The sequence below is a fragment of the Rhinopithecus bieti genome, unplaced genomic scaffold, assembly GCF_001698545.2.
Source record: "Rhinopithecus bieti isolate Rb0 unplaced genomic scaffold, ASM169854v2 scaffold_64276, whole genome shotgun sequence".
Taxonomy (NCBI): domain Eukaryota; kingdom Metazoa; phylum Chordata; class Mammalia; order Primates; family Cercopithecidae; genus Rhinopithecus; species Rhinopithecus bieti.
The window spans coordinates 92,455-104,931 of NW_016824314.1; the positions used below are offsets into that span (position 1 = coordinate 92,455).

General features: G+C 54.3%; 1 protein-coding gene across 1 annotated transcript in view; it reads left to right on the plus strand.

Moving 5' to 3' along the window:
- Window positions 1-12,477, plus strand: part of ALOX5 (arachidonate 5-lipoxygenase) — a 65,518-nt gene that overhangs the window by 31,109 nt on the left and 21,932 nt on the right. The window contains exons 5-7 of the mRNA XM_017862228.1: window positions 7,106-7,212; window positions 8,044-8,216; window positions 11,847-11,993. Of these exons, the coding sequence (XP_017717717.1) occupies window positions 7,106-7,212; window positions 8,044-8,216; window positions 11,847-11,993 (427 nt within the window). The remainder of the gene's footprint in view (window positions 1-7,105; window positions 7,213-8,043; window positions 8,217-11,846; window positions 11,994-12,477) is intronic.

The window sequence follows — 12,477 nt, forward strand, 5'->3', positions numbered from 1 at the left end:
GAAGGCCAGACTGCCTTTCTTATGTCTGCTCAGTGTTTCTGAAGGTCATTGTCATCTCTGTATCTCAGGAGCCTCTGTATCTTAGCAGCTGTCACAGAATAGGTGCTCATTAAATCCTATTAAAATGAAAGTGTGACCCAGCTGGCTCCTGAGTGCCCCTGAGTGCCAACTGGGTCACGCTCCATTTTAACAGCATTTAATGAGTGCCTATCCTATGGTATAGAAGGTATCTGTGCACCTCCTTTTCATGTATCCCCATCATGGCTAACAACAGCCTAGATATATGGTTCCCAATCCTGTGTGTTTAGTGTTACAGACTCCATACTGCCCACTCTGAACAAACCGTGGAATGAGGCGCAGTCCAGCACTGTTATATTTTAGGTCTACTGGGGGATTCCAGTATATAGCCAGGATTAAGACCACTGGCCTGTATGCCTCCCTGGGCCTCCCCACCCCCCACATAAGGTTGCATCTATTTGCTGAGTCAAGTCCATCTGCTAGGTTCCAGGGAGTGCTTCCTCCTCTCCCAGCTCCACCATCTCTCCTGAGTGAGGGCAGGAGGATCTTTCCAGCTGCCTCCCTGGACTTCATCTCTCAAGACATGGGGAGGGCTCATTCTCAAGTGCATGTATAATTTGTTGGAGGCTCGCTCTAAAAAGTAAATATAATTTCTTGGTTGGCTCAGCTGCAGGTGAGACCCCAGATGTCTCTGCCCAGAAATGGAGACACATCCGTAGGGATGCGCCCGCCCCTGCCGTCTCTCGGGTCCTACATGCATAGGACGCTCCATCGTGGGGATCCAGCAGGGCTTTGCAGAGCATCTCTTATCTCTGACCTGGCTGTTTCCTGTGCCACACCTGCCTGCCCCACTTCTTGGCTAAGACATGGGTGAGGAGCCCCTTCTTGCAGAAGCTTCTAGAAGCCCCTGGCCTCAGTGAGGTCCACTCCTCTGTGCTCCCCAGTGCCGCCCACCCTGCCCTCGGCCCCAGAAGTGCTGCAGCCCACGTTTCTCCACATCGTCCTGTCACTTAGCCCCTTGAGTGATGGCCTATTGACAGGAGAAGAGCAAAGGAATCCTGAAAGGGGCCCTTCTGCCCCTCTTGGCGCAGTAGGCTGTACAGTAAGCTTAGCCCCACCTCTGAGCACCGCCTCTGTGCCGGCACAGTGGATGGAGACCCTTGAGGTCTGCTGGGGAGAGAAGAGGTGTCCCTGCATTTGAGGAGCTGAGCCAAGGGGGCTGGACCACAAGGAAGCAGCTTAGAGGAGCCATTGTAGGGATGAGGGGTGCCTGGGAGAGGGCTCTGGGCCGGTGAGGGTGGGGGGGACCCTAGGGAAGTCATCTAAGTTCCCGGAGCATCAGTGTCCTCAAATGAACAATGAGACCCGGCCCCAGCTCCTCCTCAGGGTTGTTATGAGATTAAAATGGGACCGCATACATCAGACCCTCAGAGAAGTTTCTCCCTAAAGACAGCCTTAGTCTTCTCCATTCTTGGTTCAGGCCCTCTGGGACCCCATCTCCACCATCACACACCGGCCTAGGGCCGCACTCTTGGAAGGGCCCCTGCGCTTGCGGGGTGGGCAGGGGACCCTCGCTCCACCTGGGCATTCTCTCTGATGGGGCCCAGGAAGGCTTTGCAGCCGTGGGCCATCTGTCCAGGTCTTACTGGGCCCAGGCAGAGAGGTACGTGGGACCTGGAGAATGGCACAGGGGACAGCAGCGGAGAGAGACTGTGGGCACAGGTGTGGCGAGGCCAGGCCGCCGAGAGCCAAGTGGTTTGCGAAATTTCCTGGTGGTGCGGAGGGAGGAGCAGTTGATGTGTTCACCACCCCACACCCTGTTTGCAGCCTGGAAGACAACTGCAGGGGGTGGCAGGGCTGAAAAGACAATGTCCCCGTTAAAGGAAATTGAGAAAGAGAGTTTCCTTCCTAGTGGGGCAGGACAGTGCAGATATGCGGCCGGTCCTGGAAGAGGTGGGGGCGAGGGGTGGCGGCTCCCACGCCCTGTTATTTCCCTCTATGAGAATGGGCGGGAGCAGCTCCGGAAAGGGTCTCGGATGGAGCCGCCCTCACCCCAGGACCCCGCCCTCACCCCAGGACCCCAGGGGTGTCTTCCGGTGAAGGCCGCATAGGAAGCGCCAGTCTGTGCCGCAGTGTAAGTAGAGGCGCTATGAGCCCGAGTTTCCCACGTCCAGGGATAAATAGGGAGCCGTGACAGTCAAGCCGCGCGGAAGTTGCCCTGGCCGCCTTTGCGGTCAGGTGAAGGCACGGAGGCAGGGAGGCCGGGCGAGCGCCGGCGGGCGGAGAGCAGGCCACTGGGGAGAGGCCGAGAGAGAACGCGGGGCGCCCGGCTCGGTGGGTCATTTACAAGGGACGCTGGGCACGAAGGAGGCTGGGGCGAAGTTGAGTCCAGGGGTTGGGTTGAGGGAGCTGTGCAGCGGCGCTGAGCGGAGAAGGTGTCGAGGGACTCCTGGTAAAGGACGGGGGAGAGGGGGCCTGGGGGCAGGCAGAGGCCTGGGGGATGCGCTCTGAGGGCAGCCCCTCCCACCGGCCCTGCCCCAGCCCCACAGGCCGGCCACATGCCCTGTGCTCCAGGCGACCCAGCTACATGGATGGCAGCATCCTGAAGGGGGATGAGGGTAGGGAGTGGGTGCGGAGGCTCACGCCTGTAATCCCAGTGTTCTAGAAGGCCCGAGCGGGAGGATCGTTTGAGCCGGGGAGGTGGAAGCTGCAGTGATCTGCGCCACTGAACTCCCGCCTGGACAACAGAGTGAGACCCTGTCTCAAAAGACAAAAACAAAAGGCACCAGGGGTGCAGGGAAGGAGCTATAGTCCCCCAGGCAAGGAAGACTGCAGAGGGGCCAGGCCAGGAGATAAGGGCCCTGAGCTCAGTGGAAGGGCAGAGTGCGTGTGGAGGAAGGGAGGGACTCCGGAGCACCAGGAAGAGTGAGGGCCCAGGCTGGGTGTCGGGAGAAGTGATGGCGAAGGAAAGAGAGGCGGGAAGAGGAGGGAGCCTGCTGGCCTGGCATTGGAAAGCAAAGCGTGGGTTTGTATATGGGAAGAAGACCCCATCCCCTCTTATCGTCATCCCAGCTCAGAAACCATTTGGCCCCGTCACCAAAGCACTCATAGGAACCGCTTTTCCTGTGACACAAGTAGAATTCTCCCACTTAACTTCCCAAATGCTACCCTAAAACCTCTGAAATCCTTGGAAATTTTCAAAATAATCCTCTCCTATTAACTGATGCCTATAAAACGTACTGACTTTCATTACATTTTGTTATGAAATCAGAGATGGGTCCCATTGTAAAATAAATTTGTTTGGAAAATGTAGGGGGGAAATTCCATCTAAAATTTAGACAAGGCTAGAAAATTTCAATGTTATTTGCTAAGGTAGCATCATATTGTTGTTAAAAAGGCGTCATAAAATGAGACCAAGAGTTAATACAAAACATGAAGTCATGTTTCCCTCAACAAAAACGATCTGTTCTGTAGTCAAATTAATTTGGAAAATATTGCAACCTCTTCAGCAGTGGTTGTCAAAGTATAGCTTGCGTCAGAATCCCCTGGGGCCCTTGTTAAAATCTGATGGCTACACTCACCCCCTAGTGTGGGTTAAACTCAGTGCCCACTGGCAGGAAACTGAAACTCCTGGCTGAAATCACCGAGGAGGCCTTCCCTGTTAAACCTCTGGCTGGGGACAGCTTGGTTTCCTGGCTGCTTCTGAGTAACTCTGGCACGCAGTTCCTCCTAGCCACCTGCTGTGCCTGGAAGGGGGCCAGCCCTCCTCAGCAGGCTTTGCCCCTGCCCTGCACAGCACAACTGTGGCATGAAAAATGGAAAAGCTATTAGCAGAAGGAAAAAGCAGGGAGACAGAGGTCAGGTGAACCTCCATGGCCTTGTTAAAGGAAATTGAGAAAGAGAGTTTCCTTCGAGTGAGGAGGAACAGTACAGAAATGAGGCCGGTCCTGGGAGAAGTAGGGGCGAGGGCTGGGGCTCACCTGGCACACGGCCAACAGCTGGTGCCCAGTTTGGACCACAGTTTGACACAGGAGAAAGCTGAAGGTTCAGGAGAAAGCTCGGTCACCACCCCGAGACCAGGTGATCAAGGTGGCTGTTACCTGCTTGTGACCTTACCTGGTGCCCTCTCTGGCCTGCAGGTTCCTTCTTTTTACAAAAGCGGATCTTTGAAGCCCTGAATATTCCAGTTATCTGTAAGGATATAGAAATATTTTGCCTCTAGATGACACGCAAATATGTTCCTCCTAACTCCACTTCTTCCTGGATCTGTGGCTTCCTCTGAGAACTGCCACACCCACCCTGTTTTCAGAGCAAACCTCCTGTTTTGAGGTCAAACAGACCCAGCTGGGGAGATGGTGACTCACTCCTGGTTCCTCCAAAGAACAGGGGGGATCGACCACCTGGGACCTCAGGCACCCCAACATAGGACCTCTTTCTGGAGCACCATCTGGTGCTGGGCCATCTTCAGGCCCTACAGGGCTCTCAGGGCTTGGGAAGGACTCTCATCTCCCAGAAATAAGTTCTTTTCCCCACCCAGACTGACACCAGATGCTACAGTGAGGTTTACTCCTCTAGTTTGACAAGCGTTCCTAGCCCAGGACACTCAGCTGACAAGAGGTGCTGGGGGAGGAAGGAGGCAGCAAGGCTGAAAGAAACTTCTCTGGGTATTCCAGTGCCTGGCTGCTGGTCGTAGCCTTGGTGAAGCCACAGTGGCCTCCCTGGAAGGCTGTAGCAAGAATCTGGGTAAAAGCCCCTCCTTCCCCATGAGGGGCTGGATCCAAGTGGAGAAGGTACCAGAAGGACTGGAAGATGATGCTGGCATTATTCGACAGCTCCAGGTTGCTGTAGCACTGAGCACCTACTGTATGCAGCCCATCACAAAGCCGGCCACACTGCCCAGACTGTGCCATGGCAACTTCCAGCAGTACACCCTCTTGGCCACCTGCAGGCTGCTTTTTTGTCCTGACACATGAGGAGAAAAAAACAGTACTCACAAAGGCTTCCAGCCTTGTGGTCCCAGTACCCTCTCCTGAGCATCATGGCCTCCTCGGAGACCCAGGATAGCCAGGACAAAGGAGAGAAGCATTTGCTAAGCTAAGGAAGAATGGAAAGGGATTGCTGTTCTGCTTGGATGCGCCCCTAGGCCTGGCAGGGCAAGCAGGAGAGACCCCCAGTGTCTCCTCCTTATCCTAAGAGATCCCCCGTGTGGTTGCTCCAGTTTGCTGCCTTCATGCATGGTCACAGGGTAATTCCCCTGGTACGACAGAGCTGGGATGTCACCAAGCCCTGTGTACCATCAGCCAGGCTCTCCCCAGCCTCCATTCTCTGATTCTGCTGGATCAGGAGGATGTGGGGAGGTCCCTGACTCCCCAGATTTCCCCATGACAAGGTGTGTGTGTCTACAGCTCAGACCCAGCCAGACTCCACCTGAGAAGTGGGGGATCCTGGCCACGTAGGGCTGCCTCCTCGGGGGTAGGCAGGAAGAGGAGCCACTGGAGGAATGCCCCGGGCACAATCCCCTGCACCAGGTGAGATCACCTTTTAGTCCACGAGGCGATGCTGCATGAGCCCCTCTGGACACTAGGAGGCCTGGGCTCAATGCTGAATAAAGTGCAGGCATGACCGTGCCCTCAGCATGCATAGGGCAGTGGGCACCGATTCACACACATGAGTTTGCACCTAAGCTGCAGTAAGAGCTACAGAGGAAATGAACAGAGACAGCATCACTCCAGTGAGCCCTCCAGACACACTCACCCCATATGCGCAGTAGGAGAATGGCATAGCCTATTGGGACAGCCACATCAAAATACCACAGACCAGATGGCTTAAACTGCAGACATTTGTCTCTCACAGCTCTGGAGGCTAGAAGTCCAAGATCAGGGTGCCGGCCAATCCACTTGCTGGCGAGGGCCCTCTTCCCAGCTTGCAGATGTCTCTCTGTGTTCCCATAGTATGGTCACGTGACAGAGGAGAGATGGGGACAGGGCATGAATAAGCCCTCTGGTGCCTTCCTTTTCTTAGGAGGACGCTAATCCCATCATGGGTGCCCCACCCTCGTGACCTCATCTTAACCCTACTCACCTCCCAAAGGCCCCACCTCCTAATGCCATCACACTGGGGGTCAGGGCTTCAACATGCGAATTTGGGGGGCACAATTTAGTCCACAGCAGAAAAGAAAGGGGCACCAAGCATTCCAGCCTGAAGGAAACATATGTGCAAAGGCCCAAGGCAAAGGCCTGAGCTCTGAGGGGCAGCCAGAGTCAAGGCTGAAGAGTGGGCAGTGATTGAGCACTGACAGTGGGGAGGAAACAGGCTAACTTGTTAATCTCCGTCTTTTGTGTGCCAGAGAGAGAAACTGAGGCAGCCTGTGTCATGGTGAACACTAGGCAGCATTCCCACGCTCCTGTGCTGCACCCTGCAGGGCAATGGAGGAAGCCTGGGAAGCCTCTCCCCTCTTTTCCAGCTTTCCTGGACCCATCCCACACCCTGCCTCCTCCAGGAAGCCCTGGGGGTTGCTCACACACACATCTCACTCCTTGGTACCTGCAACCTGCGTTCTGAATTTAGCAAGCTCTGGCCTTGGGTTTCTATTTTCTTGTCTTGTGCAGTGAGCATTTGGAAACTTCTGTCCTCAGCACCAAGCATGGAGCCATTTAGCAGAAAATAAATGAGTTTTCAAGTCAATTGAACTGTTCGTGTTCCCAAAATCCAGGCAACACAGTACAGCAGCTGGATCTCTGTTCCTGGAAGCTTTCTCAGGGACTGGTCCACTGAGTGGGGGACAGCAAGTGCCTGATGAGTGAATGAATGAATGAATGAACACATGTGTGAATGGAATTCAAGGCACTGTAGGCTATTCTGGAGGGTACTGGCCTGTCTGTTCGACAGGTGAGGTGCAGTAGGAACAGCATCCCGTATAGATGCCAGTTTCTATCCTGGTTCTGAAAAGCCAATCACCTTTCTCTGCAGAGCTGCCTGGGGCCGTGGGGGGGTGTGTTGTGAGGACCTCTGAGAGCTCACTGTGAAGGGGCTCTGCAGAGGGAGGCATGGCTGGTGTGTACAAGGTGACCTCTCTCCTGGTCTGCAGGATGGAGAACCTGTTCATCAACCGCTTCATGCACATGTTCCAGTCTTCCTGGAATGACTTTGCCGACTTTGAGAAAATCTTTGTCAAGATCAGCAACACTATTTCTGGTGAGTGTGCCTCTGGGGGCTCTAGTGGTGCTGGGGACAGGGGATGCTGCTCTTTTGTCTGAGACTTACCACGAAATTGACAAGGGCTTTCCTGCCTGCTGCAGCATGTGGGCCTCGCTGCCACCATGCCACCCTGGCCGGCACCCCCTACACTCCACACTGTGGTCACACTTGTGCCCAGTGGTTTCTCCTCCTCAGATATTCAAGCTGCAGTACCCTCGACCTCATTTCACCATCAAAATCTGAAAAGTATCAGAACTTTTTCTTGGCACAAATCAATCGTTTGTGCTTCTGACCAGAGCAAAGGCAGAACTTGGCTTGTGTTTTAGGCATTTACACGAAAGCAACTTTGGGTTCCTTTGGATTAGGATGTGTTTGGTGAGAGCACTAGCTTTATAGTGGCCAGTCATGGCATGGGAAGGACGTTAAGGAGGCAGAAATGGCTGGACAAGAAGAGGTGCTGAAATCAGGACATGGGGAACCAAACTTGGAAAACTGCCCCCAGGGACTCTCCTCCACGCCCCTCCTCCTTTCATCCTGGACTATCCATGCTGGGCTGAAGAACCTGAGTTCATGAGAGACGGGTGCCCCGGGAGGCTTCTGAGCCACTAAGGGCCAGCTCAGGGATGATGAGATGGTGCCACAGCCTGACCCAGTGATGGGCAGGGGGCAGCAGTTGGAGCTGTGCCCATCCAGGGAGGGCACATCCATCTTGGGGGAGGAGACCAAGCAGGGACTCTGCTCTGCAGAGGTCAGGTGAGGTCAGGAGGGCCATGGCCCTGTCTGCCCTCTGCTCAGAGCTCAGGGTGGGCCTCGCTTCTCTCCTGGTAGAGCGAGTCATGAATCATTGGCAGGAAGACCTGATGTTTGGCTACCAGTTCCTGAATGGCTGCAACCCTGTGTTGATCCGGCGCTGCACAGAGCTGCCGGAGAAGCTCCCGGTGACCACGGAGATGGTGGAGTGCAGCCTGGAGCGACAGCTCAGCTTGGAGCAGGAGGTCCAGGTAGGGGTTGATGGGCTGGGGAAGTGGTCAAGGTCACAGTCTGTCAGGTGGAAGCCACTTCCTCCTGGCCAATGCTCATAGACCCCCAAGACACTAACTGCAGGCCCATCTGGCCTGGAGCAGCCACTTCCTTTTCCTGGCAGCAGTGTCAGCCAGGGTCCTGGGCATTATGCAGACTGTCTTGTACAACATCAGAGGAGGAATTGCGTGGAATGTTTCTCCATGATGCTCAAGTCTGGGAACATAATGTCAATATTTTCACTATCAGTATCAATAATTACAGGAGCTATCCTTGATTAGGGGCCTGTGGTGGGACAGGCATTGTGACAGGTGCTTTATATACACAGTCATCAGTTATCACCCACCTTGCAAAGGGGAGAACACTGGAGAAAGAAGTAGATCTTGTGTGAGAATAAAAAAGGGGCACGAGGAGAAACCCAACAGAATGTTTGACTTTCTCGTTAGAAATGCTGCTGCCTGTGCCCCTGTCGCACCCTCCTCCCCATCCTCACCTGCAGACTCAGCTGCCTACGGCTGCAAGGCTGACCTAGTCTTGAGACAGAAGTTCAAACCAGCTCCATCTGAATCTGGTGGGGCCCAGCAACAGGTGCTAGCCCATCAGCCTGCCTCTTCCCCATGGAACCAGTGTGACGGGGCCTTCTGCCACCCAGGCCCTGCTGCCTGTGCCCAGGTGTCCAGGTGGCCTCTGCTGCTTCCAGTCTTTTAAGCTCAGCTTACCCTGGGGTCCTAGTTGGAGAGGGATGGTTGGTGCCCTTTAGAGATAAACCTACAGCCCCAGTACCTGGCCCATCTGAATCTAGAGGGTCACCCACCCAGCTGAAGTCCCTGGACAAGTCTTCTGCCCCAGTGCAGGCAGTGCTTCCTAACCTCCTCCTCCTCCTGCACCCAACCAGGCCCAGAACACTTCCTGGTCATGTGAACAGCTCACAGTTACAATACCCCATACACTGAGACAGCATCTGTGTTCCTGAGTGGACTGAATTGCTAGACTTAGTAACATTGATTCGGTGGCTATAGGTTTCAAACTTCAAGTCAGAGATCATAGAGATTAAGCCATATAGAATCCTAGAATTGGAAGACTCTGAGCAGCCATCTGTGCAACCAGCAGCCAAGGAGTGGCCGTCCTCAGCACTTGGGCAGGGCAACAGCCTCCCACAGGGAGTCCTGGCCACCTCCAGGGCACATGGGTTATGGGTTGCCTTTCCTTTGAGCTGACCTATCCCTCACTGACTAGACGCTTTTTTTTTTGTTTGTTTTGTTTTGTTTTGTTTTTGTTTTGTTTGAGTGGGAGTCTCCCTCTGTCGCCCAGGCTGGAGTGCAGTGGCCGGATCTCAGCTCACTGCAAGCTCCGCCTCCCGGGTTTAGGCCATTCTCCTACCTCAGCCTCCCGAGTAGCTGGGACACTGACTAGACTCTTAACACACACACCGTCCCATTTCCTACACACCAGCATGATTCTTAATCCCCACAATCACCTTAGTGATCTACAGCAAGCTTGTGGCCTACTAAAAATGCCTACATTGTTTTGTAAAATGTACATTTATTTTCTGGAACATGAATAGGGAAATCGTATCCCTGTTGTTGGTATTGATTCAGTGTTACAGCTCAAGTTTGTTTGAGTTCTTAGTCTTTGTATTTGGATTCTTTGGTTTCAGATTACAAAAATCAACTCCATCTGGTTTAATCCAAGAACTCTATTGGCTCAGGCAACAGTAAAAAGCAATGCTAACTCATTTGGGACCAGAACAGGGCTCAGATCATCCCCTGCACTGTCTCTCTCTCTCTCCATGTCTCAATCCTCTGCCTCTGGTGGATTTTTCCTTAGGAGGGTTTCCTTACCTGGAGGTAAAGAATGATCGCCAGCAGCTTCAGATTTACCTTCCACCAGCTTAGCAAACACCACCCACTCCCAGCAAGAAAGACCCTGTTTCCTAACACTCCCAGCAGATGTCTTAGGCCATCCTCGGGCCTCACTGATTCTGTGAGCCCGTGCCCATGGCCAGGAGAATGGAATATGCTGACCAGAGGGGACAGGGACTCTAGACAGGCAAGAACTCCAGTGTCAGCAGCAGAATTCTAAAACGTCAGAACTGAGAGATAGGCCTGCCCCTCGTTTTCCAGAAAGATGCAAGGGAGGCCTGGAATAACAGAGAAATGCTGCAGGCAGTGGCCCCAAATCCCAGGCCTCCTGTTCCCAGTATCACGTTCACCAGCCTGGGTGGTCTCAAGATTGGATTAGCAGCCATTCCTTCTGGGTAGAGTCTGATGGTCACTTCAGCTCTCAAAGTCCAGCTGTCCAGCCGTCGTCCTAGAAGGCAAGACACCAATGTGCCTGACCAGCCCGAGGGTCTCCACCTGCCTCCTTCCCCAACACAAGGTGCCCTGAGCGCCTCCGCGGGAAAGGTCCCCGTTTCCCCGCCCCCCGGCCCCCTGCCATCGCGACAGATGCTCAGAGCTGATCCCTGGTGTCAAACGACACAAAGGAGGAGGGCGGTGGCCAGGCTCCGAGTTCCCGCCGTCCTGGGTGGATGGCTTCGTCCTGCGTGGGTGGCTTCAGTCCTGCGTGCCGCCGAGCAGCCCGGGGGTCCTGCGCGCGGGCGCGATCGGTGAAGCTGTAGCGGGGCGCTCTGGATGTCTCCAGGCGGAGTAGACCCTGACCCCTCCGCAGTCGGGACCCTCACCCTTTCCGTCATCACTCAGGAAACAAAAGGCTTCAGAAGGAGCGGCCATACCCCCGGCCTAAGCGCTGCGTTCCCGGCCCAGCAGGCCTGCCCTGCACCTGGCGTTCCTAGGGGCCCCTCTTCGCAGCGGTCGCCCGCCTCCCATTTCACGGGCACGCTTGTTGTGTGTCGAGGGGTGTTAATCCCTACAGAAAAGGGCACGGATCCGAGGGTCAGCAAGCCCGATGAATTTACACCAATGACCCGCCTGTGTCGCCAGTCTCAGACCAGGGCACAACAGGCCAACCCTGCAGACCACCCCCACCTCCCCAGCCACTGCCCCTTCCCCCTCTGCTTCTGCAGCCCCTCTCCCGCCATACACTCATTCCCACCCCCGCAGACCTTCCCTACCTCCTGGAGACCCCCCTCAACTCCTGTAGATTCCCCTGCCCATGCAGAACCCCCTCTCCCTTCACCTGCAGCCTCCCTACCCGACCCGGTGGACAGCCCTGCCCTGCTTCCTGTCTCTTCCTCCCAAGGGAGATCCCTGTCCTGGCTCTGACTGGGGTTGAATTCGCCCAGTTTTGACCTCTGTGTAGAGTCCGGCAACATCATTTTTTGACATTTAACTGGTCACATCTATTTCACCTAACCTCTCCTTTCTTCTTATAATCTGACACTCAGTGCGGTCTCTCATCTTTCCTGCCAGTCAAGCAGGTTTCAGACACTACAAATGCAGAGTGAGCTGCTGCCATTCCTTCACCTTACCCCGAACTACCACAACCTGTGAACACCCTCCATGTGAATCAATCAGCCTTTGACACATTCTAAACTCCGCTGAGTCACAGGAAAGGGAGAGGGGGCCCCAGAGATCATCACTCTTTCCTCAGGCCTGATTTTTGGCCCATCTGCTTAGCCTGATTTGGACACATCTCTCTGCCTCCTGCAGCAAGGGAACATTTTCATCGTGGACTTTGAGCTACTGGATGGTATCGATGCCAACAAAACAGACCCCTGCACACTCCAGTTCCTGGCCGCTCCCATCTGCTTGCTGTATAAGAACCTAGCCAACAAGATCGTCCCCATTGCCATCCAGGTAAGCTGCCTCCAGGCACACCTTTCTGAGCAGCTCAGTCCTCCGTGATCCAGGGCTCCTGGGTGGCTCCGTTCACACTCCAGCTCAGGAAGCTATGTCTTTTTTTTTTTTTTTTTTTTTTTTCTTACTATACTTTAAGTTCTAGGGTACATGTGCATAACGTGCAGGTTTGTTACATATGTATATTTGTGCCTTGTTGGTGTGCTGCACCCATCAACTCGTCAGCACCCATCAATTCATCATTTATATCATGTATAACTCCCCAATGCAATCCCTCCCCCCTCCCCCCTCCCCATGATAGGCCCCAGTGTGTGATGTTCCCCTTCCCGAGTCCAAGTGATCTCATTGTTCAGTTCCCACCTATGAGTGAGAACATGCGGTGTTTGGTTTTCTCTTCTTGTGATAGTTTGCTAAGAATGATGGTTTCCAGCTGCATCCATGTCCCTACAAAGGACGCAAACTCATCCTTTTTTATGGCTGCATA